At 47.1% G+C, this 27,806-nt stretch overlaps 3 protein-coding genes, 1 long non-coding RNA gene and 2 other non-coding genes across 18 annotated transcripts in view; 4 read left to right on the plus strand and 2 right to left on the minus strand.

Annotated features, from left to right (window-relative positions):
* Window positions 1-1,618, minus strand: part of NDUFS1 (NADH:ubiquinone oxidoreductase core subunit S1) — a 28,324-nt gene extending 26,706 nt beyond the window's left edge. The window contains exon 1 of one of the 8 annotated variants that reach the window (XM_070580882.1): window positions 1,479-1,618. The gene's annotated coding sequence lies outside the window, so the exon portion shown is untranslated. Of the gene's footprint in view, window positions 1-339; window positions 1,207-1,366 lie in introns of those variants that run through there. The other 7 variants (XM_008528698.2, XM_070580876.1, XM_070580881.1 and 4 more) reach the window with 7 other exon arrangements.
* A 224-nt stretch (window positions 1,619-1,842) lies between these two features.
* EEF1B2 (eukaryotic translation elongation factor 1 beta 2) lies at window positions 1,843-4,455 on the plus strand. The gene is made up of 6 exons (XM_070580888.1): window positions 1,843-2,045; window positions 2,235-2,357; window positions 3,156-3,282; window positions 3,556-3,622; window positions 4,020-4,145; window positions 4,256-4,455. The coding sequence occupies exons 1-6, from the start codon at window positions 1,966-1,968 to the stop codon at window positions 4,408-4,410; spliced, it is 678 nt and encodes a 225-aa protein (XP_070436989.1). The 5' UTR covers window positions 1,843-1,965; the 3' UTR covers window positions 4,411-4,455.
* LOC139076890 (small nucleolar RNA SNORD51) lies at window positions 3,400-3,478 on the plus strand. Its single transcript, XR_011528924.1, has one exon. It is a non-coding gene; the product is annotated as a small nucleolar RNA SNORD51 (small nucleolar RNA).
* On the plus strand, window positions 3,764-3,895 carry LOC139076893 (small nucleolar RNA SNORA41). The gene has a single exon (XR_011528926.1). It is a non-coding gene; the product is annotated as a small nucleolar RNA SNORA41 (small nucleolar RNA).
* A 3,128-nt stretch (window positions 4,456-7,583) lies between the features above and the next one.
* CMKLR2 (chemerin chemokine-like receptor 2) overlaps window positions 7,584-27,806 on the minus strand; it is a 43,592-nt gene continuing 23,369 nt past the window's right edge. For 5 of the 6 annotated variants that reach the window (XM_008528696.2, XM_070580885.1, XM_070580886.1 and 2 more), the window contains one exon: window positions 7,772-13,145. In XM_008528696.2, coding sequence (XP_008526918.1) covers window positions 12,050-13,117 — 1,068 coding nt within the window. In that variant the 5' untranslated portion in view covers window positions 13,118-13,145 and the 3' untranslated portion in view covers window positions 7,772-12,049. Of the gene's footprint in view, window positions 13,146-27,806 lie in introns of all 6 variants that reach the window. The other variant, XM_008528695.2, reaches the window with a different exon arrangement.
* On the plus strand, window positions 22,877-27,769 carry LOC139076686 (uncharacterized). The gene is made up of 2 exons (XR_011528574.1): window positions 22,877-23,143; window positions 25,089-27,769. It is a non-coding gene; the product is annotated as an uncharacterized lncRNA (long non-coding RNA).

Below are 27,806 nucleotides of genomic sequence, written 5' to 3' on the forward strand. Positions count from 1 at the left end.
CTTGGGAAAATAACCAGCAAACAGTCTTATCACCAAGTTCCAGAATGAGAAGCATCTCTCCTATTAAAATCTATTGATAGAGAGGTAAAGGTAAACCTGAATTCGCAGAATGCGAGTAACGACAAACTCAAAATCAAGAATCAGTATTTCATTCAACAATGTAAAAGCTATACTACTATTATTTTCTTTGTCTCCAAGAGAATATGAAAGTAGTGGCCGCTTTAGCTAGGAAATCAACCAGAACTCGACTGCCTGTTGAAAATCCAGCATGAAATGGAATACTGTACAGCCCACACATGAAACAGAGACCTGCAAAACTCTGGTATGCGCCTCACATACACTTAGCCGCCAGGGAAGAAGGCAACAGCCCCCTGGGATGGGACAACGTTGATGAGCAGTCATTCCTAAAGCCAGACTGGACGCTTTTCGGTAGAGACACTACTCGGCGTTCCCCACCACGTATCTGCACGGCCTCTTCTCGCCCTCTTCCGAGCCACCATCTCTCGCCCTGCAAGTCTCCAGGCCTCCCCACTGTTCCCACGGCCTCTCCCCTCTTCCCAGTGCCCGTGGCCTCATCTGAAACGCTCTTCCCTCGCATCTTTCCGACCGCTCCTCATCCTTCAAATTCTGGCTTAAACGCCATTCCTCGGGGAGCTGTCCCTCGACCAGCCTATCCAAGGCTTCCCGACTCCCGCCCAGTGCCGTCACCCGTTCACTTCTTCACGGACTCATTCCGGGCCTCCGGTAGACGCGGGACGACTGTTCGCTAAGTGAGCTCCATCTGCACTCTCTGGCCCCAACTTCCACCTCCCCCGAATTGAAGGTGCAGGCGCTCCGGCAGCCTCCCAACGCCGCCTAACGCGGGGCGCACAATGCGGGGAAGACAAGAACGCTCCGCAAGAAGACACCCCGGCGTTCGCCCCGGGCTGCCGCCGGCGGGACGCTCTCTGACCCGAGGCGGCTGTCGCCTGGCCCTGCAGCGCGAGCGGCAGCCCCGGGGCGTCCCCCGCGCGACCTTGGGCCGGCTGCGCGCGTCCTCCCGGCCTCCGCACGGCGAGGGCGCACGACCGGGGCCGCAGCACGCGACCGGAGGCGGCCGGCCACGTCGGGCGGCGCGGGCGGGGTCCTAGGCGCCGACACGAGCGCCTCCGCGGAGGGTGCCCGCCCTGCCCGCAGAGCGGCAGTCGTCGGGTCCCCGCCTCCCGTGCCCGCGCCGTCGGGCCGGCGCCCGGGTCCCGAGAAGGCGGGGAGAGCCGCCCAGTCAAGGACACGAGCAGAAGAGGGCGCCGGGCCGAGCAAACAGCTCGTCCCGAAACACAGCCCCGCGGCCGAGGCAGCTCGGCCCCGGCACCCAACACGACCTCACCTCGCCCCTGCAGCCGCCGCTGCCGCCGCCGCCCCGCTGAGCCGTCAGCGCCCCACCGACCCTCCGCGGCCGCCCGCCTACTCAATATGGCAGCCTCGGCGCCCTCCCTCACCGCGCCTGAGAACGGGAAGCCAAGAGGGCCGCAAATCCCCGCTTCGACAACGTCCCGCGGACACTGAGTTCGGCAATTTCCGTCAGCCGGACAGGGGGCGGGGTGGAGGGCGCAGCGGCCGGGAGGAGGAGCGGGCAGGGCAGGACCCGCAGTTCCGCCGGAAGTGCCGAGAGGGTGGGGCCGAGCGTCTTCGGTCATCTCCGGCGCCTCGAGGGGCGGTTCCCGTAATCTTCGGAGCCGTGGCGGCACAAATTTAAGAAGTACCCTTCTTATCCATTAATTTCCAAACACAAAGAAAGGCCCGCGCGTAGTTTGGGGGCTGCCTAATCCAGAGCCCCCCATGTCTACGTTGGGGACGAAGACTATCAACGCACTCTGACCTTTAACCTCGGCCAGTGCGCGGAAGGAGGCGCCCGCGGCTATATAAGGCGCTTTCCGGCCTTTTGCGGCCCTTTTTCCGCCGCCGCGCCGCCCGCCTCGCAGCGCCATGGGGTTCGGGGACCTGAGGAGCGCTGCCGGCCTCCAGGTGCTCAACGATTACCTGGCGGACCGGAGCTACATCGAGGGGTGAGGGCCGGGCGCGGGGCGCGGGCCGGGGACGCGGCCTCCCGCGCTGGCTCCCCCGGGCGCCGGGCCTCCGCGCGGGCAGTGCCTGCGGCCTAGGTCCCCGGGAGGGCGGGCGGGCGAGGGGCCGGTGACGGCCGGCGGGCCCGGGGGACGGGCCGGGCGCTGAAGCCTGCGTGACTCTCGCCGCAGGTTCGTGCCGTCGCAGGCGGACGTGGCCGTGTTCGAGGCGGTCTCCGGGCCGCCCCCCGCCGACCTGTGCCACGCGCTGCGCTGGTACAACCACATCAAGTCGTACGAGAAGGAGAAGGCCAGGTGAGCGGCGGGGGCGGGGCGCGAGCTCGGCGCGGGCAGAGCGTGGCGGGCTGTCTGCTGGCCGGGGCGCTGCTGCGCGGAAACGTGCTCGGAAAGTGGCCGGTGGGCCCTCCCAGGGGCGGGGCGCTGATGGTGCCGCTGGAACGCTCTGCAGGGTCTTGCTGCAGACGTGAGTTTCTCCGTAGCATAGCAGCACTTGCAGAAGGGGGCATGGCTTCTCCGTCTCTGCAAAACGTTTGGCAGACCGTGGTAGTTGTCGGTCAGATCCTCAGCGACCCTTTCTGTGCCTGGTTCCCTGGTCACAAGGCTGGCCTTTTCCGCGACTAACGGGACCCGGCTCACCTTATTTCCTGGGGAAGTTATCACTGAGCGTCTGTGGCTTGAGAAGGCCGGGAGGCTGCAGCCCTCCGTCTTCTCGCGGAGCAGGTGGAACGTGGACAGCAGCAGCTCAGCGGGCCCGCCCCGCCGCTGATCCTGACCTGAGGGCCCGCCGCTGCGGGGAGGGGGCTGCTCCTTCAGCCCTTGGCCCTTCCTCTGAAGCTGCCAGTGCGGCTGCAGGTGTGGGGAAGGGGGCTCCGGTTCACTCGGGAAGGAACTGAGCGTGCCTAAGCTGTCCCACGAGTCTCCGCTCTGAAAGAACAATCGTGGCGTCCTCCTTGCTCCTAATGTTTGCCGGGGGAGGAGTTAAAGCACGTGAAACTGCCCCCCTGCGAGTTTTGAAGGGTAGGTATGCTCTTAGTCCAAAAGGGGTCTGTGGATAAGTGGTTTAGTAGTCGTTGAATTTACGTTTTTTTCAAGTCTGCCAGGAGTGAAGAAAGCTTTGGGCAAGTATGGTCCTGCGGATGTGGAAGACACCACAGGAAGTGGAGCTACCGATAGTAAAGACGACGATGACATAGATCTCTTTGGGTCTGATGACGAGGAGGTAGGCAAAATCGATGGGCTGTGTGTGGATCATTGTGCTTAAGCGCAGGCTCTGTGGCCACATTGCTTGGGTTTGAATCCTGGCCTCACTTTATTACTTGCCTTTTAAGAATTGTCACCTGTTACATGATGAATAAAATCAAATCACCATCTTTCGGCTGAGCTCCTGATGGATTTGCTTTTTTCTGATACAGTTGGTCTTCGTTGTAGACCCCACCAGCTTTAAGCTGAGGAACAGCCAGCTTTGTGAAATGTATCAATTTTTTCTTTGCAGGAAAGTGAAGAAGCGAAGAGGCTAAGAGAAGAACGCCTTGCACAGTATGAGTCAAAGAAAGCCAAGAGTAGGTCCTTTGATAATTTGAGTTGATCCTTTCACAGTAATCTGAGTGATCTTTGTCAAAGGTTGATCCCCGGAGTAATGTCCTCCATGTTGGTGGAGCAGGTCGGTGTTTGAAGCCCCCTGTAGGGGTGGCTCCCACTGTCCCCACAGCTCCTGGGCCGCAGCTGTTCTCACGGCAGCAGCTGTGGCATTCCTCTGTGGGAGAGAAACTGTTACACGATTGAAACCGCTTTCTCAGCAAAACAGAAAGCGGGCATGTGTGTGACAAACACAGGATGTGTGAGTTTGGTGTGGCTGAGGAGATGATGCGTTTGAAACAGATTTTGTTAAGTTTCTTGGACTAGGGTAAAAAAATATAATTCAGCATTTGAATAATGTTTCTTGTACTTTTTTGTTAGAACCTGCACTTGTTGCCAAGTCTTCCATCTTACTAGATGTGAAACCTTGGGATGACGAGACAGATATGGCAAAGCTGGAGGAGTGCGTCAGAAGCATTCAAGCAGACGGCTTGGTCTGGGGCTCCTGTGAGTTTACTCTTTGCTTTTTTGAAACTGACGTCTGGAATTCACATATAGTTTCAACCTTGACTAATCAGGACGGTTCTAACTAAGATTTTTCTTAATGCTCTTTTCAGCTAAACTAGTTCCAGTGGGGTATGGAATTAAAAAACTTCAAATACAGTGTGTAGTTGAAGACGATAAAGTTGGAACTGATATGCTGGAGGAGCGGATCACTGCTTTTGAGGACTATGTGCAGTCCATGGATGTGGCCGCTTTCAACAAGATCTAAAACCCGTCGTGGATCGTTGCTCTTAAATAAAAGCTTGAAAGACAATTCTTTGTACATAGGAGGGTGTTATTTATATTCTTTCTGTTTTGCGGCAGGAAATTCAGTGGATGGGTAATTCATAAAGCATTCTCGTTAGACATTTAGCCCAAAAAGGAGAAAACTATTACCAATACCTTAAATATACATAGGTATCGATTGGATTGTATAAACAAATTGATAGCAGTGGACTCACTTTTAGTATAATTTCTGTACCCATTAGTGATGTCCTCGGTAAACATGATGGTACTGCTTTTACCACAATATTTCAAATTTCCATCTTTGCCTCGTTTTTAAAAGAAATCAGGGAGATTAACTTCACTTGTGGACTTTTTAAAGATTGGCTCCTGAGCTAACAATGTTGCCAGGCTCAAGCTTTGCTCTTTTTTTGCTTTTTCTCCCCAACTCCCCCCAGTACATAGTTGTATATTCTAGTTGTGCTATGTGGGACACCGGCTTAAAACAGCCTAATGAGCGGTGCCATGTCTGTGCCCAGGATCTGAACCAGTGAAACCCCAGGCCGCCAAAGTGGAGCACACAAACTTAACCACTCGGCCACCCGGCTGGCCCCTGGGCATTGTATGGAGTTTTGATTTTAGGTGATTGGGCCTGTGGGTTTATAATGGTTCTGACCTTGGCCTTTGCAAGGGGTTTCAAAGTTATATGCTATCTCAGCTGGTTCTCCTCAATGGGAATGTTGGGAATAAAAGAATCGTGAGAAATGAGTCAATACAGTTAAAGTGCTTAGGACAATACCAGGCACGTAGTGAATATTGTCGCTTATTTGCCAGATAGCTAATAAAACATTTGTAGATAAAGGGATTAAATGCCAGGATTAAGACCATTCAGTGACTTAAATGGCTAGTGAAGTAATTTGTTGTAACCTAGCATTTTCAAGTTGGGGGGTTACTTGTGACTAAAAAATCGCACAGCTATAAATCCCACCTGAAAATAACGTGTTACGAGATGGGCTGTGCAGCATTAGTAAAGAACCCTAACCTCGAGGGAACCCGGATTCCCAGAATTTGTCATGAGTTTGTCAAGGCTGATGCAAATTAAAATAATGCCTCATACTGTTCAGGGGAAATTTGTTCTAAGTGTCGGGAGTGTCTTGGGAGGGAGGCTGTGGGCTGTGGGGCGTAGCCTGGCTTGGGTGTGGAGGTGGGACGGTAGTTACGTCTGGAAATGGGTTGAGCCTACACAGGACCTCAGTGCTGAGGTGGTGCTGCAGCTAAGTGTGCCCAGGTGAGGGCAGTGTGTTGCAGTGAGGGTCAGACTGCGAACAGCTGCATCTTAACAGTCACTTGGGGATATATGGCACACTTGATTATTTTTTTACTGTGGCAGGTTTTACAAAAGAGTTTGGGAATCGCTGACCTCCGAAGGTCTCATTTTGTAGTCTTTGTAATCTCTTTGTAGGCCAAAGAGATTAAATGGTTTGTTTAAGGTGCAAATTCTCCTAGCAAAGCCAGGCGATGCTGAGTTTTTTGGTTCTCAGTTTGATTTTGTTTCTATATGACTACCTTGAATGTGGGAAATTGGTAAATTCTGAGGGGAATTTATTTAATCAGACGTGTGTACTGATGAATAAAAGCATCTTCACTAAACGATATTAGTCCAACAGGTCCAGTCTAAAATCACGGGAACTGTTCAGGTTGTCAGTATCATGAGAGCCGGCAGAGGGCAGTGCTGGCTTTCTGGAGAACAGCGTGGGTGTTCTGGAAGTGCTGCTGTGGACAGGGATGCAGTAACTATGAGTAGTAAGTAGCCTCGAATAACTCACCATGGTTGACCTGGTAAAGGGAGTGAGTACCAAATGGCTTGACCAAAATGTTAAGTATTGATGAAAACTATTAGCAACAAAAAACTGAAAAATTTGGTTAAAGGTAAAAGGAGTTTTAAAAATTTAGAACAGCTGATTCAGACTACAGCTGTCTTGTAAGTCTTAAAATATATGAAGCATGTGACTTTAAAGTCTTGATTCCATGGCCTTGAATAAAAAATAAATTTAATGGTATCTTAATTTTAAAAAGTAGATAATATAATAACATAGTTCAAAATTCAAGAGGTTGTTCAGTGAAGTCTCCCTTGTCCCACAGGCTTCCCGCCACTTCCGTAAAAGCGACCAATTTCGCAGGTTCTCAGGTCCTCGCAGTCCTAGTGTAAGCACATGCACAGGCTGGCCAGCACACAACACGGACTGCCCCGTGCGCTCTGTCCACGGAGACACTCTCTCTGTTCTGGAGATGAGCTCTATCTTGGACATTCCTTATCAGTACTTAGGAGGCTCCCTCACGTTTTAACAGTTGCTTAACCCATTGTCTCCTTTGTCTTAACCCATTGTCTTGTTTAAGCAAAGCCTATTTGTTGGATCTTTAGGTTGCTTCCAATTTTGGGCTGTAATGAGCAGTGCTCACATTGGCTGTGAGCCAGTGTACTGAATGAACCATTCTTGAACCAGTGGGCCCAGAAATGGGTATATGTAAAGAGATGTTTTTGTTTCTGGCTGTGAAGTGGAAGACAAAAAATAAAAGAGCCTGTCTTTTTTTGCATGCTCCATGGCAAGTGATGACAGTGACTCTGAAACCTTGTTTGTTTTTCATATTCAGCACCCCTAGCACAGGGCTGGGCATACTGTGGGAATTCACAACTGGTCCATTCAGTATCACTGTTAGATGCTGTAAAAACACAAAGGGGAGTTAAGAAAATGACTCTAGAGAAGTGGTTCAAACACATAAAATTGTTAAGGATAAAAGTCATTGTAATTGAGCAAGTAATCCAAAAGTGCAGAGGGTGATTGAAGCTTAGACTTGAATAAAAGTTTTTTAGAGGGATTGAGCCGGATGGACCTGAATCAGCAATTCATTAAAAAAAGAGAGAATGTTGCAGGAGGGTAGGAAAGGCGGAGTACTAAGGGCAGGGGTGAGAACAGAGCTGGGGGCCGCCCTTAGACCTGTCTGGCAGGGTTTGCAGTTCAGTCTGGGGTTAGTTAGGGTGGCGCCAGTTGTAGAGGCGTGTAAATTACAGGGTGGCACGTTCTGAGAGGGTGATGGGGAGCCCTGACGGTTTCCAAGACGGGCTGACAAGACAAAGGCAGGCCTCTCAGGGAGATGGTGTGGAGGGAAGCAGGGAGATGAAAGGACTGCTCCATAACATAAATGGAAATGGCTAAGTTGTGGCATATAGACTCAATGAAGTATTTTATCAGTTTAATATAATTTAAAAAGTAATGGAGACTATAGCAAATTGAAAAACTCTTGATTTTTCATTGACTATTACTATGAAAAGATATGCTTATAGGCAGACACAAATACAAAGAGTTGCATTAGTGTTTAAAGATGCATTTATGTATATTTTTCCAAACAAATGCAATTTGGCACTGGCAATTACTGTCCTTAAAATAAAAAAGTAAAACAATATATGCCTCATACCCGTTGTCTGATTTGCCCCCACTATAAGTCTGTGAGATGAACAAAGCAGACGCTGTCCTCGCCATGTGCAGATGAGGAAACGACTCTGCAAGACGACTTGCCCGGGTGTTTACCTAGTGAGTGAGAGGAGGAACTAGGACCCAGCTCTTCATAGGCTGGACAATGTGCTGGCAATCAAATGGGAAAGTTTTTCATCCCTGCCTTTAGAAAATTAAATCCTGTTCCTTCAATGTGACCCTTGCTTCATGCCCTCAATAAATGAGAGAAGGTAATGTCACGTAAGGGGTAGACTTAAAATGGAAATTGAGACTGATTGACAGGCATTCTCCCGTTAGCTGCTCTGCATGGATGATAAGAGTTGCATTCGGGAAACGTCCCCAATAAGAATCTGTTATTTGGAATGTCATTGGCTTGAATGGCATTCAGTAAAGTAAAAATCAGAGGGAAATGTCCCTAGACTTCTGACTGCACCCTAAAAAGCGGCACTGCCATGTGGGAGAATACTGAAGAACTGGAGTACTATTCAGCCTGGCACTAACTTGTGAGTCTTCTGTCCTCGCTTTGTCCCCATGGCACAAATGAGACTGGACTCTTGTGAACACAGCCAGTGTTTTCCAACCTCTGAACATTTGCTCTCGCTGTGCCACCTACCTGAAACAGCCTCTTCCCAGCGGCACTTGGTAAAATTGTGGCCATTCTTCAAGATGCAGTTCACATGCCTCTTTCGAGAAGACTTTGATTCTGCTCCTTCTTGCCCCTTGCAGCCTACCAGCCTGTAACTCTTTATAGCACTTATAAACTCGTTTTTAGTGTCGTTCCCTTGTTCTTCCTATGAGATGCCACGTTCATTCAAGAGGAGGGAGGGATCTCCCATTTACTGAGTGGTCCTGGGTCAGAAGGTGCTGGCAGTTTCACTGAGTAATGCTGGGTGACATCTATCAGGTATTTGTAGGGCTAAGTGCCGCTGTATAAGTGCTTTACCTGCATCGGCTCATTTAGTTTTCACGGTGACCCTATGTGGCAGGTGCTACTATTGCTATAGGCATTTTGCAGACAGGGAAGACAGGTATAGAAATGTGAATTAATTTACCAAAGCCACAGGCCTGAGAGCTAGTGGGGCCGTGATTGAAATCCAGGTACCCTGCCTCGGGAGCCCTGGGGCTTGCCCTTTGTTTGGAAGAGCTGCCTCCTATTGAGGAGGAGACACATCTGTCTCCCTGAGGCTGGCCCGGGCACTGGGAACCTGGGGATCCTCACTCCCCTCCCTCGCTTCCTCCCCCGTCCCTCTTGCCCGTCCCCTCTCCATCCCCTCTGTCCTTTCAGTCATCATCCTGCTCTGGGTCCTTACACCGCTGGAGACTCCAGCTGCTGGGCGAGGCTTGCTGTTGCCAAGCCCTTCCTTGAAGCTGAGAAACATTTACTCCACTCTCTGCTGGGAGGTTGCCCGCACCAGCTGCTACTTTCTCCTGGTGGGTTCCTGTTACATGCCCACTATCAGCTGTGTTAAAAGGCACTGAAACTGGAATTCTTAGTCTGGGGTCTAAAGACTCCCTGAAGTATTGTTTAAAAGCATTTTTCTGGGGTAAGGACCCATTACTTTCATTGGATTCTCAAATGAATTCAGAGTTCCTCTAAGACCTTTCTAGACCTTAAGGCATTTTTCTTTTTTGGAAGCCCCAGTCCTCATATCAAACATGGAAACATATTGAAATCCCATATTATATAAGTATATGAGTTTTTATATAATTACAAAATACTTCATTTGATTAACTGATATAAAGGCATATTTTGTAGGCATGTAATTAAGTATTTATTAATTGTGACTTTTCAGGCTTCCTTCTTGTATTTTAGAGCCAATAATATTTTTTAAGAAGTCAAATATTTTCATCGGCCCTTGAAAACTCACAGGCCAGGATGCTGTGCCTGCTGAGTGGAATGAGAAAAGCAGCTCCACCTGCTCCCTGACCCACAGAGGCCAGGAAGCGAGCGCCGCCCTGAGGTGCAGCTTCTGGAACACCACCTGCTCTGTCATTTCCTCCTGCCCTTGGTGGCTTCCTCCTCTTCCTGCTCCTCAGCCTTCCTCCTTCTCTGTCAGCCTTGAGAGTCTCCCCCTTTGCCCAAACTAAGGATGAGCCCACGGAACCTCTGTCATGGATCCTCCAGCTTTTCTCTTGATTCTGGGAAACAAGGGCCAACGGGAACACAGAGTGGAACATCTCGAACCCTGCTGGTGGAGGGGGCACATTCAAGGGCTGTTCAGAAGCCAGAAACTCACGATGATCCTTTCTCCTGCCTTCTCTACCCCGTCCTGGATTTGGCAGAAACCATAAAGTTTGGGAATGACAGAAGTTTGGGATATGCTGAGCTATGCCACCCATTTTCTTGGAATAATTCCCAAAACCAGGTCTAGTTGTTGCATGGGGCTAACAGTAAAGAACATAGCCAATAAATGATCTGATTTTAGCATTTCCAAAAACTAGGAGATGAAATAAAAAAGGATACCGATTCAAAAAATAACATGGCTCCCCTCACAACTTTCTAAATAAAATTGAGAAATTGTAGAAAATTAAATATGTTTTAAAAATTACAGTGATAGCAGAGTTTGAATGCATACAAGGGTCCCAGAGGAGACGGGGGGCAGGAGCAGGGGCCTTAGGGAACCCCGGAGGCAGGACACAAATTCACAGTGTTTCTTCACCTCCAACTGCATGCCATCTCCCTTTCTGAACAACCTGCACTTTTCCTGGCTCTCTCTTGGCACTTATTACTGTCCCTTTGTTCTAGAATCCTTTTTGTGTGGGTGTGACTCACTGTCTAACATGTAAATACCCCAAGCGTTTTGGCATCTCTCTCCTATGGTTCTGTGTACCTCTTAGGTGCTCATCTATTTGGTAAAGGGAGAAATGAATAGGGGTCAAATGCTTTACAGTCTAAAATGCAACAGATTTGCACCATGAAGAGGTCACTGACTTAAAGGTGTACTTTACTGGTCTTATACTGGTGTCCATAGTTACAGGAACAGAAGCTGGAAATACATCAATGTCATACATGCTTGCTTTTTCTCAAATCATTCTAAGATTGGGCTGACCTACCTACTATCTGGATGTCAATGTTTCATTTTTATAGCCATCTTACACATACTTGCACTTACCCAAAATTTTCCAAGAACATTTCTATTTATAATGATACCGTGGGGGATTAGAGATGGGAGTATGTCCCCATCGAGAACTGGGGTTCATGTCCCCTCCCCTTGAATCTGAGCTGACCTGTGACTGCTTTGACCAACAGAATATGGTGGAAGTGACACTGTGCCAGGGTCTGGCATAGCCTTTCAGAGGACTAGAAATGTCCACCTTGGTCTCTGGGAGCCCTAAGTTGCCATCTAAGAAGTCTGGCCACCCTGAGGGGCCATGCCAGAGTACCTGTGTGGAGAAAGAAGAGGAAAGTAAAGAGGAGAGAAGGAGAGGAGGAGAAGGAAGGGGGAGAGGAGGGGAGAGTGCTGCTCAGCTGGTCCCCAGCTGTTCAGACTGTAGCCCTTGAGGTCACCCCAGTCCCCCTGACACTCCAGACATCGTGAAGCAGAGAGACCACCCTCCCTTCTGTGCCCTGCTTGAATTTCTGACCTCGGAATTGTGAAGTCTAACAATAAATTCTTGTTTTAAGTAACTAGATCTTGGGGCAGGTAACTAAGCATTAATAGTTAACTGAAACAATGTTTTAAACTACTATAACCAACTATTACTTTAATTCATAAATGTATGTACACAGATTACATGAAATAAAGGAATTGAGTACATATGTTGCACTTTAAGAATATGTCTGATAGGTTACTTGTTGAAAATGAAAGGATCTTAAGCAAACATTTTAACATTTTTTGAAATTAGTCATATATTTAAGATTTGGGACTTTTAAAAAATTATTAAAATTGAAAAAATAATGTGTTGATTAATCCACTATAGTATGATTAGCAAGAATGACACAGATAATGTAAGTTGCAGGGAAAACAATGAAGATCCTTCCTAAGTTTTATATTCACACAAAAGTGTGATGCCGATAAACTGACCAAAAACAACAAAAAGATAAGGTCTTGTATCTTGCAACCGGATAAGCTGAAACTGTGTGTACGGGGACCCACACAAGCGCCTTCTACTGATCTGTGGGAGAGGAACAATTCACTGGGCTGTCTCCAGGAGATGTGCATGCTTGGTCTCAGAGCTCCTGAGCTGTTCGCTCACTGTGCCAGAGCAGCTCACCTCCCACAGGGTGTTCTTGAGAATCTCAGCAACCGAGGCCCGAAAGTGCACTTGGAACTTCTTGCTAATTAGGACATAAAGGATGGGGTTCAAGCAACTGTTGAGGAACGCCAAGCTGGTGGAGAGGGGGATTCCAGCCTGCAGCACCTGGTGGAAGGAGCCATTGTGGTGAATCGTGAGCTCCCAAATGCTAAACAGATGATAAGGAGTCCAGCAAATCAAAAAGGCCGTGACCACAGCCAGGATGGTCCAGAAATGCTTACTGGAGATCACGATACTTCGCTTCTTCACCTTCAAGATGAGACACAAGTAGCAAATGCTCATTGTCAGCAAAGGGAAGAGGTAGCCAATGATTACTTTCACCCAGGTCAGAACGTGGTGCCTCATCTCAATGAGGTCAGGGTCGTGCTCGTGGAAATTGTTATAGCAAAGAGTGTGATTATCAAACTCCAGAGTGTCCCGGAAGTAGAGGGCAGGACTACCCATTAGTGAAGCCAAAAGCCAAACGAATATAATAACAATCAGGGCGTTCCTTGGGGTTCGGTTCCGATGAGATAAGACAGGATGGATCAAGTGGATATAGCGGTCCAGGCTGATCACCGTCAGGAAAAACACACTGGCAAACATGTTCAACTGGGCAATGAAGGAATTGGCTTTGCACAACCAGATGCCAAAGGGCCAGTGGAAATTCATAGCCACATAGGAGATGTACAGGGGCAAGAAGAGAAGAAAGATGAAATCCGCAATGGCCAGGTTGAGGAACCAGAGAGTGGTGACTGTCTTCTTCCACTTGAATCCCGTGAACCAAATGACGATGGCATTTCCTGGGATGCCCAGCACAAATGCTAAGCAGTATAGCACCAGGGAGGCCCAGTGAGCAATTCCCAGGTGGACTTTCTCCTCCAAATCAGCCTCTGGGGAGTAATATTCCAGGGCATAAGAATAGTTCTCAAATTCTTCAAATAATGTTTCCTCTAGATCCTCCATGACCTTGCTAAGTGGAGAATGAAGAACTCTATAGACGCAAATTTAAAAAGAAAGATAACAATTGTTAAAAGAAGAAGAAATCTTTGGTGAATGATAAGGAACACAAGGATAAGAATATTTCATCTTATGAACTGGAAATAGTATATTTCTTGGTAGGACTTGTGCTTACACTCCACGTGTCCAAGTCTTGGTGGACCTCAGTTTCGCTCTGATTATTCTCAAAGGTGTGAGAGTCCATTTTTGTATTCGGTAAGTGCTAAATTAAGATGTTGACTCTACAGGTGCAATTCCTCCATTCACAATGCTTGTAGGGCTGACCAGAGAGAATCTAACATTCAACGAGCATTTATTAGGTTCTTACTCTGCATTATTATTTTATGGAAGATGCAAAAGAAAATAAATGAATACTTACATGGTGGTGACTTCAAAATCCTTATTTGTACCCTGACTTCTTAAGCTCTAGACAGAGTTCCAACTGGTTCCTCAACCCACCCACCTGGATCTCACCGGCAAGCCCTGGAGATTTTGACCCACTATTTTGCACCCAACGATGTTTTGATTCTACTTTATGAATGCAAACATGTTCATAAGAATTAGATCAATGCGGAAGGCTTTCAACCAAAAGGAATCTTTTGGAGTAAACTTGACTATGACCGTTTAATTTCTATATTAATTTCCTATAGAGTACAGTTAACCTTTATTTAAATTTTTATTTTATTGAAATTCCTTTCTTTTGAGTTAATTCTTTTCTAGATTTACAACAAAGATTTGGTTTATTATTAATCAGTTTTATTTTGTTTATTTTTCTCCCTACCAAATCTTGCCTATTATAATTTCACCTAAAGTTTTCTTTTGTGGCCCCTTTTTCTTTTCTCCTTCAAGGCCAGTTTTCCTGGGTTAAGAAAACTTAAATGTCAATTTTTCAATCAAAACAAAGTTTACTGGGTGCAATTTTAGCTTCATTAATTTTATTTTGTGTTGTTTCCATCTGTAGTATTGAAAATCAAGTAGAAAAAAGATTTAGTTGTATTCATTTCATGGAGCTACAATCATTAATGGGGCAAATATGTAAGATTTGGTGTTACAGTAGGGTTGGAATGAAGAGGTCAAACATCTTGTGTTGCTCAGAGCATCTCAAACTCAATTTGGCTAACACTGAATTCATCATCCTACCTAAAATCATTTGAAGAATCTGGCAGGGCATAATTAGGAAACAAAAGCAATTCATTAGCATCCTCCCAACCCCAGACCCAGCCAACTTCACTTTATTTTTCAATATTCAGCTCCAATGCCCCCTTTTCTTGGAAACATTTCCTGACATTTTCTTCCCCCAGACAACTATAACAGTATTAATAACTATTATTATAAATAATAGTCAATGTTATTGGGAATTTACTAGGTGCCAGGCATATGTGATCTGATTTGATCCTCACAAGACTCTTATAAAGCAGGTAAGCACTATGATTATTTCCATTTATGGGAAAGGATCTGAGGCCTGGAGAAGCTTAGTGACTTGCTCTGGATCACATAGTCTGTAACTGGAGAGGCAGGACATGAACTGGGATCTCTTGGACCCAGAGCCTGAGCTCTTAATCACTGAGACATTGCCTTCTTCTGTCACACTTCTCCTTCATACTTAAAAAGCTACATTGTCACTGACTTATCTTTAATATCTGCCCCACTAAACTGTGAACTCCTTGAGAACAATAACTGTCATCTCCTTGCCCCACAGCGCCTAGTACAAGTCTTAACATATCACAGGTGCTTAACATGTGTCTCATAAAGGATTGGCTCTGCCACGAGTCTGGTTCAGAACCGAATGTAATTTTAAAGAGGATCTGTGAATTCACCCCTAAGTCAGTGTCGCTGCCAGAATCTCTGGCCATGACCCACAGTTCTATCCCCAGGATCTTGGTTTGTTCTTGATACCAAGTCCTTTCCTTTGTGTCCTACTCCAGCAAGGAAGAATTGGCTTCTTGCTTGCTGCCCTGTTCTTTCAGGACTGGGATCTTACCCTGCCCTCTCCACCCTTTCTGGTGGCTGACCCTCCCCAGTGCCGAAGCCTTTCAAGCCTACTCTCTAACTCCCTGCCTTGGTTCTCTGCCTGTGTTCCAGGACACCCTTACCTTCCTTGTGCCTAGGACCAGTTCTTTTAGGCTATTAGCAATTCTGAAGCCCAGAGGCCCAGGTGGTGGTCTAAATCACCTTACAAAACCCTAAGCAGTGGAGTAGATGGAACCTCATTCCCCAAACATAGAAAGCCATGGAAACCCCCAAAGTACACACAACCACTATCCTCACGGAAAGTCAGGAGCCTTTTCTTTCCAATGTCCACTGACCCTGATGGGCCAGAGTGATCACAGGGCCTGTGGAAGGACACCAACACCCGCTCTTCCCAGTTCTCTTGGGGCGGGGGAGGGACCTGGAGGATGAGTGACCTATCTGAACAGAATTCTTTTAAACTGAAATCCCTGTGCCAGAGAGGTTCCTGATCTTCCAGAAAGCAGATGAGTTGATTAGATGCAAGGACAAGCTCAGGCTTGGAGAAGGACCTTCAGGAGGAGCAGAGTGCTGCCCAGCTGAATGCCTCACGGGAAAAATAAGCTAGGAATTCCCCTATGACTTAGACCAGAAGTATCTGTGTGGTGATGATGAGGGGTAGGGGTGGGATGGAGAAGAGAGGGGTAAGGCAGAATTCAGCAATTGTCCTACCGAGTCCTTGGGGCAGACAGGGTTAATCCTGGAGGACATGTTCTTGTTTAATTATTATACCTTGTTTGTGTATCGCTTTAGTGGACAGGCACCTCCAGATCTAATCTACTTTCCAAATCTCCCTTGGATCTACCCAAATATCTAGAGACTAACTGTATTAGTTTCCTGGAGCTGCCATAACAGAGGACCCTAAACTGGGTGGCTTAAAATAACAAATGTATTGGCCCACAGTCTGGATGCCAGAAGTCTGAGATCCAGGTGTGGGTAGGGTTGTTTCCTTCCGAGGGCTGTGAGGGAGAATCTGTCCATGTCTTTTGCCTTGATTCGGGTGTTTTCTGGCAAGCTTTGGCCTTCCTTGGCTTGTCCATACATCACCTTGATACTTGCCTTTATCTTCACAAGGTGTTCTCCCTGTGTGCGTGTCTATCTCTGTGTCCGAATTTCCCCTTTTTATAAGGACACCAGTCCCACTGGATTAGGACTCACCCTAATGACCTCATTTTAACTCGATTACCTCCGTAAGGGCCCTATTTCCAAGTGAGGTCACATTGTGAGATACTGGGGTTTAAGACTTCAGCATGTCTTTTTGGGGGGCCATAATTCAACCCATCACATTAACCCAGAGCTGGCAACCACCATTTCTGAACCCTGATCACTCATGCATTCAGCAAATATTTAGTAAGTGCCTACGTTTGTCTGGCACTATTCTAGCTGACTGGGATTCTTCACCAAATAAGACAACTTTTCTTCCTCTTAGATTTTAGGTTCTAGCAGGAGGAGATAGACAGTAAAAAATTAAACATAAGCAAAAAGCGAATTACATAGTGTATTAGATAATAAGTGCTGTAGAAAAATAGGGGGAAAGAACAGGATAAAGGGGATGGGAGAGGTGGTTTTAACCCTCAGTAAGGTGGTCAGAGAAGGACTCATTGAGAAGATGACAACTGCAAAGGCTTGAGGAGGTGAGGGAGTCAGTGATGCGGGTATTTCCAGGCAGAAGGAACAGCCAGTGCAAAGGCCCTGTGGCAGAAGTGTGTCTAACATTCCAGAAGCACTAAGGAGGCCAGTGTGTCTAGAACGTGGTGAGCAAGTGAACAAGGGCAGGATCAAAAGGAAAGAAGCACCAAGGATGTGGGAGCTCAGCTCATGCAGAGGTTTGTAGGCACTGAAGAACTTCGGTTTCTACTCAAAGAGAAATGGAGGCTATTGAAGGACTCTGAGCAGAGGAAAAAGTAGTCTGCTTCATATTATAGAAAGACCCCTCTTTTCGCTATGTTGAAAATAGACTGAGTGTAGAAATAGGGAGACCAGTCAGGAGATTATTGCAATCATCCTGGCCAGAGAGAAGGGTGGCTTGGATCAAGGCGGTAGTGGTAGAAGCGATGATAAAGGATTGAATTCTAGATATTTTGGAAATAGAGACAACAGATTTCTTAATGGACCGGATGTGGGGTGTGAGAGAAGAGTCAACAATGACCCCCAGACTTTGGGACCTTCTGTACCAGAGTCCAAGTCCCCCTAGTACCCTTTTCCTGCTCTTCTCACTGGCTGGATGAGGATGCAGTGGTAAGACATCTTGTACCATGTGGATGAGGAAAACATGGTTTTAAGCTTAGGCCCCTGGATGACCGCGTGGAGCAGGGCTGCCCTGCTTCTCTGGACCAGCTCCTTCTGGATGACTAAGTGAGAAAATATTTCCGCTGCTATTCTTTTGGGCTTTTGTTAAAGCAGTTGAACCTGTATCCTAACAAATTTAGCTTCTCTAGGCCTTGCCTTTAAGCACTGTGATGGAGACCTGGCGGTACCAACCTCCTGTGAAAGATGCTGTAAGAAACCCTTGAGGTAGGAGCTCCTCCTAGCAATGGTCCTGGCTTCCAGAAGCTTACCGGAAGAGAGAGAAGGGAGCTTACCTTAGGGAGAATGGAAAGAGGAAGAAGCTGGCTTGGTGAGGGGGTCTCTCTTACCCCAGCAAGGGTCAGGAAGCCATTTAAGAACCCCCTTTTTAACCATGGACACTGAATATGAGGGAGTTTTTGCAATTGACTATGGTGGGCTGGTAAGACTCCCGCTGTATAAGAAAATGAGGGGCAGGTCTTGAGTTGTGATGATACTAGACATAGACTGTTTGGGCAGAGTTAACGTCCTCTGCCCATCGTTTCATAATGTAAATGCCCCCAGGGGCAGGCTGCCTTAATGGGTGCAGTAGTCCAGGTTGGGGACACAATGGGATTTGGGTGAACCCAAGAGCAGGAGACTTGCCTTCAGTGGACAGCAGCCACTCAGTTCTAGCCAATTGTTTCCACGTGGAAAATGAGGGCTTGGTGTTGCCAGAGTTGTTGAACAATGGCTGGATATCTATATTTTTAATGTGAAAAGTGTCCAACTTCTAAGCTACTCTTTTAAAACAAAATAGCCGTGGGCGTAGGTCCTAGTCTGTGACCCCTGGGGCAGACAAACTCTTGAAAACTTTGAGGTTTTCCACAGTGAAGAAGGAACCTACCCATTAGAATGGAAATAGCAACTCTGAGTTGGCCTCTGTGAATGACTTGCCCTCGGTCCCCAGAGAGACAGTCATAGGATTCAGTGCTGCTCAGAGGCCTCTGCAGAGACCCACTAACCTCGGGGTTGACAGAGGGGATTGACTGTAAGAGTTGGGCCAGCTCTTTTTCTCTCCAGGGAAAAAATGCCATGGACAAGTTCCTGACTTTACTGGGTTTCTATTACTTCCCAAGGAGGACCCTGGAAGAAAAGCAAAAGCAATGGATCAGCCCCTAGGACTGGAGCTGTTCTTCGGAGCTGAGTCAGAGGTCCCGGTCCTTGAGTGTGGAGGGTGAGTAGACTCCCTGATGAAGGACCCTCACCCCGCCTCCTGCCATCTCTGGTTAGAAGACCCTATGCCGATGCCTTGTCACTGCTCTAAGTCCACAGCTTGGCTCTGTTATCTCTTCCCTGTGAGCTGTGCACTACCCCAAACTTAAACTCAACCACGCTTCCAGTTCAGAGCACAAGTCAGCAGAGATCCTGACCCGTGGTTCCGCTTCTACAATCGCTCTGCTTGATCTGGGTAACTGGGTCATTGCCTTGTTCCTAGTGCTGGCTACTGGGTTCCGGTTTTGGGCTGCTATACCTTTGGTTCTTTCCAGTCCTCTGGAGAACATAGACCTGTTACCACATGACTCTGCTTTGCTCTCTCTCCTGCTCCCTTCTCCCTCCTTGGTTAGACTACTCACCTACCACCCCAGGAGGCATTTCCCTACCACCAATTCCCATCCCTTATTACCACCAAAGTCTACACCAGTGGTTCTCAACCCAGGACAGTTTTGCCTCCCAGGGCATATGTGGCAATGTCTAGAGACATTGTTGATTGTCATGACAGGGAACGGGGATGGGGGGACATGTGCTACTGGTATCTAGTGGGGAGAAGCCAGGATGCTCCTAAATATCCTACGTTAGACAGCCCCCCCACAAAAAAGAATTATCTTGCCTGAAAAGTCAATGATGCTGAAGCTAAGAAACCCTGATCTACACATCCTGAGCCCAGTCAAACTCCTCTCTTCTACCTGCTGCCGAGCCGGCTCTTCTCTGGGGTGCTCTCACCTTGGAGTCCTGGCTTGGCCTGCTCTTGTCTACACCACTACCAACCAGTTGTGCCTTTTACAGGTTGCAAACTATTGATCTGTGTGTTTAATTTGGTTGAAAGTGTTAAAAAATGTTTGATGTAGATGCTAATATGGAGATTTCACAAAAAGATTCCAATTCTTAGCATCTCTCGATAATTTGCATTATCTGTTCAGAATGGGCTCGTGCGTCCTACAGCAGCATGGCTTTCTTCTTAGGTCAGGTATGTCCTGCTCGGCCCTGGCCACTGCCTCTTCCAAGGCGCTCGCTATGCTTCCCAGGATGCTGTCAGCACTTGAATTTACAATCTTTGCTGACACCGTGTCTTGTGTATAGTAAAAAATAAAATTGTTGAAAAATCTAAAACCGTTCACGTGAGAATGCGAATGAAGTGTGTGATAATGCAATCTCAAAATATTACCTGCAATCTCAAGGTGAAATAAGGCCTACAAAGAAAGCTTCCTACGCTGCACATTTCCGCCAATTTACATTTAAGGAGATGTCTTTTCACACTTCTAAAAACTGATATTCTGGGGCCGGCCCGGTGGCGCAGCAGTTAAGTTCGAACATTCTGCTTCTCTGCGGCCCGGGGTTCGTCAGTTCGGATCCCGGGTGCGGACATGGCACCGCTTGGCAAAAGCCATGCTGTGGTAGTCGTCCCACATATAAAGTAGAGGAAGATGGGCACGGATGTTAGCTCAGGGCCAGTCTTCTTCAGCAAAAAGAGGAGGATTGGCAGTAGTTAGCTCAGGGCTAATCATCCTCAAAAAAAAAAAACCCTGATATTCTGCTGTATCACCAATCATGCTGTGTTATATTTACCTGTTTAATCTTGGTGAGATAAGAGAGAAAGGGCAAAAAGAGATACAGAAAGAAAATATGGGGAAATCTGTCTTCAATCTAACCAGGTGGCTATCTGTATACATATATGTGCATATGTGTGCCTATGTCTACATATACCTTCTTTTTGAGAAGTGACGGGGAGGATGTGAATGAAGACTCAGAGGTGAAACTGGAGGGATGTCTGGGCAATAGGAAGGAGCCTTGTTGAGCAGTAACCAGAAATGAAGATGGACGGCAGGCAGAATTAGGTCTTTAGCCAGGTTTAAAGGAAACACTATTATTTATTAAACAGGCAGGGTCAAAGCTTCTTGGCTGGCAGTGACTTTCCATTGAGACGTATAGTTTTCTCAATCTGGAAGTGCTTGGAAGAACGCAGTAACAATGCCAGGACAAGGCTTTTAGATGGGAAAGAGCTACTGTACTTGTTTTAAACCATATGTGCTGCTGGAAGGCAAGTAAATAATTCTGATTGAAATAAAGACTAATAAACATCTGCAGGATCATAAAATCTTTTGAGTACCACTCCAGTATGTGCCAGGCTGACTGTGGACATGATGTGGACATGAGTACATGCAGGTCTACCCAAGTCTGTTAGAAATGTGTGAAAATTGCTTGGTGTGGAGCGAGTTCGGAGAAGCATTCCTGAAGGCTGCAGTTTGGTCTCCAAAGAATGTGGAGAGGCATTCAGCTGCGGTGCAGCACCCAAGGTCCCACATTCCTGGGCAACATTTACCCGGATACTCAGGTGACAAGTGTCTAGTTCCAGAGCACAGAACTATTTATTGAATTAAACCAATCAGTTTCTGATCAATTCAGATTTTCTAGACGGTAAAGCTGAAAGTCTTTTCTGAATAAACAGATTTCACTGCAAGAGTTCTGGCAGAACGAGTAGTGATAAATAGTCTATAAAATCCAGATGATTTTGGGAAGGGACATGTGGTAGAAATGTGTATTGTTAAACTTTTAAATGTGGCTTTAAACGACACTTGGCTACCGAGGGAAGCGCTGTGTTTGTCTACCTTGACAAAACCCCAAGGATCCTTCTGGCAGAGCATTTGGTGAATGCAGAGAGGTTTAATTTAGTTCCATAACGTGAAGTCAGATGGGTTTTCATGGACCATTCAAAAGTGCATCCCTAAGAAAACTGAGGCCCTCACCCACTTTGAGCAGAGAGAAGGAGCTGCTGTGCTGACCTTCGTCTCTGTGCTGTGCCCGTGGAGAGGCCCCCTTCCACCCTGGGGGGAAAGAACTCAAAAGCTGAATGTGTCTCCTGTGAAAACCATAGGGCCCTGGAGGGAACCCCTATTCTCCTCCTGATTGGATGACAGGAGTGTGTAGAAAAAAACCCATGGACATGAAAGAGAAACTCTCTGGTGAAAACCATAGATCTGTGACCCAGCAAACAACTATGGTCAGCAAACTTGATTTTTCAAAGGCTGTCATCTTTGCAAAGCATGTGTGTATGTGTGTGTGTGTAGGTTGCGGGGTGGGGGTTATTTGGGGCATTGCTCAGAATTTTCCACTAACTGTCAAATATAAACTGTATGCCACACCCTAGATTGTACTCAAGATGCTTGGCCCCAGTGGAATATTTGGCTGCCCTTTGGATAAACGGCCTCTGTCTGGAAGGTGCTGAGGCACAGCGGTGTTCTATAGAAACCGTGGGTACTCACTGATGGGACCAAAGGAGCTTGAGTGGAAACAGGTGGGGCCTGATCCCGATGCTCCAGCTGGTTGGAGGTGGTAGGACAGTGACTGCAGCTTGCTCCCTGCCACCCCAAGCCCGGCATGGCCTATCCTGTGATAGAGAAGTGTCTTGCCTATCTGTAGCTCCCATGTCGCTTATTGCTGAATCCCAGACACTAAGACAAATGACAATATTCCTTGGTATATTAGGAAGAATGGAAGTATTTTGGTTTGTCTGGGAAAGAGACAGCAAAGAAAAGGGAGTGTTCTGTTCATGAAAATCTTTGAATGTCATGCCTAAGTATTTGGATTTTAATCCATTGCCAGTTGGGAGCAAATAAAAATGTTTATAGCAGGGAGCGACATCACCAAGTCACTGTTTTTGTAAAGATCATCTGGTAGCAGTTCGGGAGAATATTGCCACAATTGACGTCAAGATGGAAGGCCCTGAGGCAGGGGGAGTGACGATGGAGATGAGGAGACATATTTGAGAGATGTTCCTTTAGGAAGTTAGTAGAATGTTTCAGGAAGCTTAACTAAACTGAGTATAGCCTTGAGAATAATTTTTTTATTGAATTGACATTGAAAATCAACCTTGGGTAGAAAAGCTAACTAATTTTAGATGTACAAATCTTTTATTCAGTTTTAAAGGCAGTAGCGTTGGGAGAAAGTTTTTCCATTATGAAAAAAAAGAGATGATCAAATCAAGCGGAAATGAAATGACATCTATTTTCACTCTGCTGGGACCAAGCTCTTTTCATAAAAGGCTTGCAGGCTGACCTGCAGGTCTAAGCCCCACGATCCGCCTGGACAGCCTCAGAGGACCCAGCACGTATGTGAAAAGTCAACGCCTACTTAAGTGCCCATTGTTTTAACGCTCCACCCAGAAGGTAGTGTCCTGACTCGTATGATTTGTACAGCTCTGTTGACTGCTGGGAGGAAACAGAGTGAATGATTAACCTTGGGTCGCAGAGAAACTTTTAGGCTGCATTCGTTTGCAAGAGTTTAAGATAATTAACACATAAGTATAATTTAAATATCAGGGGGTAAAGTGGGCTGTGGGCTCTGGAGTCAGAATGCCTGCCTTCGAATTCCAGTCCTACCCCTTCCTGGCTGTGGAATATTGGACAAGTCACCGAGCACCTGGAAACCTCACTTTCCTCACTGGTAAAATGGGAACAGTGATACTGCTAGCTCAGAGGCTGCTGTGACCAACACGTGCGGAAACCCTCGAGAAGCAGGTGGCTCCGTGCCTGGCACACAGCGTGCTCAGTAGTCATGGCTGCTGATGACTGATTGCAGCGTCAGATGGAAAGCAGTGGGCGATGGAGGGAGGAGGGGCTGGGAAGGGGAAAGCGGGATTTATGCATGCTGCTTCAAGAGGAGGGGGAGAAGGTTTAAGTAGAGATTTTAAAACTCATTTTGTTTTGTGTGCTTCTTATATTTAAAAATATTGACTCTGGCGGGGCCAGCCTGAGGACAAGTGGTTAAGTTCACACGCTCTGCTTTGGTGGCCCAGGGTTTGGATCCTGGGCATGGATATGGCACGGCTCATCAGGCCATGTTGAGGTGGCGTCCCATTTGCCACAACTAGAAGAACCACAACTAAAATATACAACTATATACTGGAGGGATCTGGGGAGAAAAAGCAGAAAAAAAAATATATTGACTCTGTATGGTGCTCCCACCTCGTGAGACACCAGCCCCGTGTCTGCCCCCAAATGTCATTATTATCCCCATATCTGCCAAGAGTGCTGAGAAAAGAGAATGCTGTAAGGCATTATACTTCTCTTACTTCTCTCTGAAAAAAGCTATTAAAAGATATAGTCCAGGCCTTTATCTCATTTCTCTCCAAACTTTGTGTAGAGTTTGGGAAAGAATGGAATGTTGCACCACCACCAACAATGGAATGTTGCAAAGCCCTGGTCCTAGCTGAGAGAGATCCCCAAACCAGCATTTCCTTGAAAAGGGGTTTCCACATACACAAGTAATTTTTTAGCACAAAGAATGAAATCACTGAATTTGAAAACCCTGATGGCACAGGATTTCTGTAACTTTATTTTTGTAGGGCATATGGCTAGATAGCTCCTGGAGATCTGAATTGTTCCAATTTATGTTTTGGATATTTTCATTCACATACAAGTCACAACTAAAGCTTCGATCCTTGTTAACGTCCTCTGGGCAGTGCTATGTCTACTGAGGAAATGATTCTGGAAGCTATAGTCACAACAGGGTACCTAACAGATTGTAAAACTTCTCATAATTAGATACCACCCATGGTTTAAAAATTTTTTAAAAGGTTGAAAATCCTATGTTGGTGTGAGTCTAGAATCTTTAACCGTGACCTGAAATCTCTGCAGGCAAGGATACAAGATGCACTTCAGACAAGTCAGAGGTGCCCAGCGGAGGTCTGTGCTGCTGCCATAGTATACCTGTTTTCTATCTCATCACTGCTTGACACCACAGATATGCTGGTTCTCAACCACTTATAGTCAATGACATTTACAGAAGTCTAGGAGGAGTAGCTGGTTTAGGGTGAATTGGCAGCCATTATATTCTTATTTTATTTTATGTTAAGATATTTCCTTTCATTTTTTTTCTTTTCCTTTCTTTCTTTTTCATTTTTTTTTCCTGAGGAAGATTAGCCCTGAGCTAACATCTGTGCCAATCTTCCTCTATTTTGTATGTGCGACACCTCCACAGCATGGCTAAGGAGCCGTGTAGGTCCACACCCGGGATCCGAAGCCATGAACCTGGGCCTGAGCAGGATGCACTGAACTTAACCACTAGGCCCTGGGGCCAGCCCCTAAGATATTTCCTCTCTTGAAGAAAGAAAAGACTGTTTTCCTAAAGGAGAAGGACCAATAGTCAAAGAATTTGCAGAATACATTGAAGTTGCAGCCACTTCACAAACCAATACTGTCCCTCATGCAGAGAGGCAGTATGAGAACTCGGTGAAGGGAGGGGAGGGGGAACCTGTTTGGGTGCAACAGTAATGCTTTTTCAACACAGCAGCAAAAAATTGGGGGAGGAGGGAAGAGCGACAATTCTAGAACCTCCTCCCATTCATGCAAGATTACGCCTGGAAACATTTTTGACTTTTTCCCCTTAGGAGGAGACAGGAGGGAATGTGGGATAAAACAGCTGTGGAAGATAAAGTACACGTTGGAAGACTCGCCCCTTGATCATCGCCACACAACGGGTGCCAGAGTCATTACTGTGATGGCTTAGAGACATCCGTCATGAACACTTTAATCCTTTGATGGCAGTGAAGACCGAGCTAGCACCCTCAGCACTCCTTTCTGTCACGGCGAATCTGTATCAGGAGTAGTTTGCTGAGCCTGAAAAACAGCTTTTGAGAAGAACTTTGGAAAACCACAGCCGTGCACAAGAAAGGGTTCAGGAGACTGAGGGGCCTTGGGATATGTCTTTGTTGGAAAGGTTGAAGGAATCAGTGAGAAAGGAGACTTAAGGCGTCTGACAGCTGTCTTCAGATACTTGAAGTTGAGGAAGAAGAAAGAGATTTATTCCGTGTTTTCCAAGGTTGGAGCTAAGGGAAAAAATGTTGGCCCATTAGGCAGGAAAATGTTGGCTTAGTAGAGGCGAGAACTTACAGCTGTTCAAAGTGGAGAACGTTACAAACCTACCAACCAATGCACCAAACAGACACGCTGCCCTGGGGGCCCTTCGGGGGCTCGGCACAGCCCGAGTGGCTGCTGGATGGGGGACCCTGGAAGGCACTGATGCTTGCACTCGGGGCCTTGAACATGCTCCTTTAAGGGCAAGAATGTATGACTACAGAGATTATGTTTGAGCCCTTATTCTCTGTTTACTGATTAGGAAACTGAAGAGAGGAAAATTAAAGAACTTGCAAAAACCGTTCAGTTGGCAAGTTGGCGTGGTCAGAGTTCTCACCCAGATTTGTAAACGCCCATGTTCTTAACCTTTAGGCACCCGAGGGACAGGAATCCTTTCTCGAGAGTGTTTAAAGCAGTAGAGATTCTGAGAAGGAGGCTGAACTTTAGAGAAGAATTCTACTTTCCTTTTCTAGAGCTGTTCTTGTGGCTGAAGGAAAAAACAAGACGACATGAAAGCTAAACCCCTCCTCCCTTAAATGAGGCTGGCTAGGTGGGGGGAAGCTGAGGAGGAACGGGACAGAGAAAGCTGCTTTGGTTCTTTCTTAGACTTCCTCGCCACTGCCCACCTCCAGGCCCAGGGGAGCCTCTGTGAGAACAGTTTTTAACTTGGAGCTCCTGTCCTAGTGACACGTTAGCCTGGGGCAGAGCCTCAGTCACCCAGAATCTACTCTCTTCTTGGGGCTGGTTCTCACTCTGCTGTTAAAGTCATTGCAAAACGTGGAAAAGTGAAGAGCCAAATTGCAGACCAGGAACCTAAACCAAGTCCCACGTAGCCCATGGCAGGTAGGCCCTGAGGACATTCCGGCAAATGCATACTCTTTAGTGCTCATAGTGGGCAAAGACTCAAGTCCCCTTTTGGTGTCTCGTGGTGACTGGACCAGCAATGACCCTGGAGGACAGCATGTGCCCAAGGCCTCTCCTTTCCTCCTGCACCCCTTCTAAGGGCAAAGGGTACTTTCAAATGGTGCACAGCCATGTCCTGGCTGAATACTTCAGGCACAGGGCGTGGATGAGAGAGAAGAAAATCAAAAAGGGGAGGAAAACTTTTAGCCCAGTTTCTAGTTCCGACCCCCAACCACACCCCACTCCCAGGCTCGGGACTCTATTTTGTCCTCCACCAGCAGAGCCCTTGAAGGCAACCAAGTTCATTACAGGAACAGCATCTCCGAGAGGTTAGCATGACCCACTGTCACACCCTGAGTTCTCCCCCTATGCCCTTCAGTCTCAGCTTCTCATTAGAACAAATCAGAGCTGTTTCACCTCAAGTCGCTGCTGTGGCGAGTCTGTGATCCGCCTCTGAACATCTGGACATCTCCCTCTGTACACTCAGGATTCCTGTACAACTATCCCAGCCATGGGAATGTTTTCTGGTCGGTTTTCCCCCTTGGTCCACCCAAAAGTTCAGCCTGCATGACGTTGGGCCAAGATTAGGGTGAGGCGAGGAGGCTGGGTCACGCAAGTGCAGGTCAGGTTCTGACTTCTCTTGAGACCACGACATTTTGTTCGGCTTGGAGTTTTTTGCTTTAGTTTTGATGGCTGGAATTTTGGGTTCCTGCTAACATTTAGCCTCAGTTGCCTCACCCCAGTTCTGGCCCTGCCATGCCGCTTGACCCCATTTAAGTGCGCGGGTACTAGGAAGCCCAGCATGTTGACAGAGCAAGGGGACTCAGGAGAGAGGTTCTAAGTTCGAGTTCTGCATGTCACTAGCTGCGTGACTGTGAGTGAGACCCCTTCCCCCTGAGACCCCAGGTGCCTCGTCTGGAAAGCACAGGTGACATCTAGTTTTAAACCTTTATGAGAAGCTCAAAGATGGCAGAACAACATCTTCCAGCTCCTTTACTGCTCTCCACGCCTCCACGTAGCACCAGGGCTTTGCACAGAGTGGGCATCAGAAAATGTCTTCTAGTAAATGGTTTTTTTGCACATTGGAACAAAAATATTGATCAAGGTCCAAAACAAGAAGTCTACACAAATTGAAAACATTCTGCAAATGAAAACAACCGCTCCCCAAACCAGAATATCGTCCCTCCCTCGTTCCTCCCGGAGGAAAGAACGAATTTAAAATCATTGGTCTTTCTGATTCATTTAAGTACAGCAAAGTCTTGCCTTTTTTTCCAGGAAATATTCTATTAAAATATTTCAGGTTTTCAGTGAACCAGACTTGTGTAATCATTCAACCCTCAGGGATTTCT

The sequence above is a fragment of the Equus przewalskii genome, chromosome 17 (genome assembly GCF_037783145.1).
Source record: "Equus przewalskii isolate Varuska chromosome 17, EquPr2, whole genome shotgun sequence".
Taxonomy (NCBI): Eukaryota; Metazoa; Chordata; class Mammalia; order Perissodactyla; family Equidae; genus Equus; species Equus przewalskii.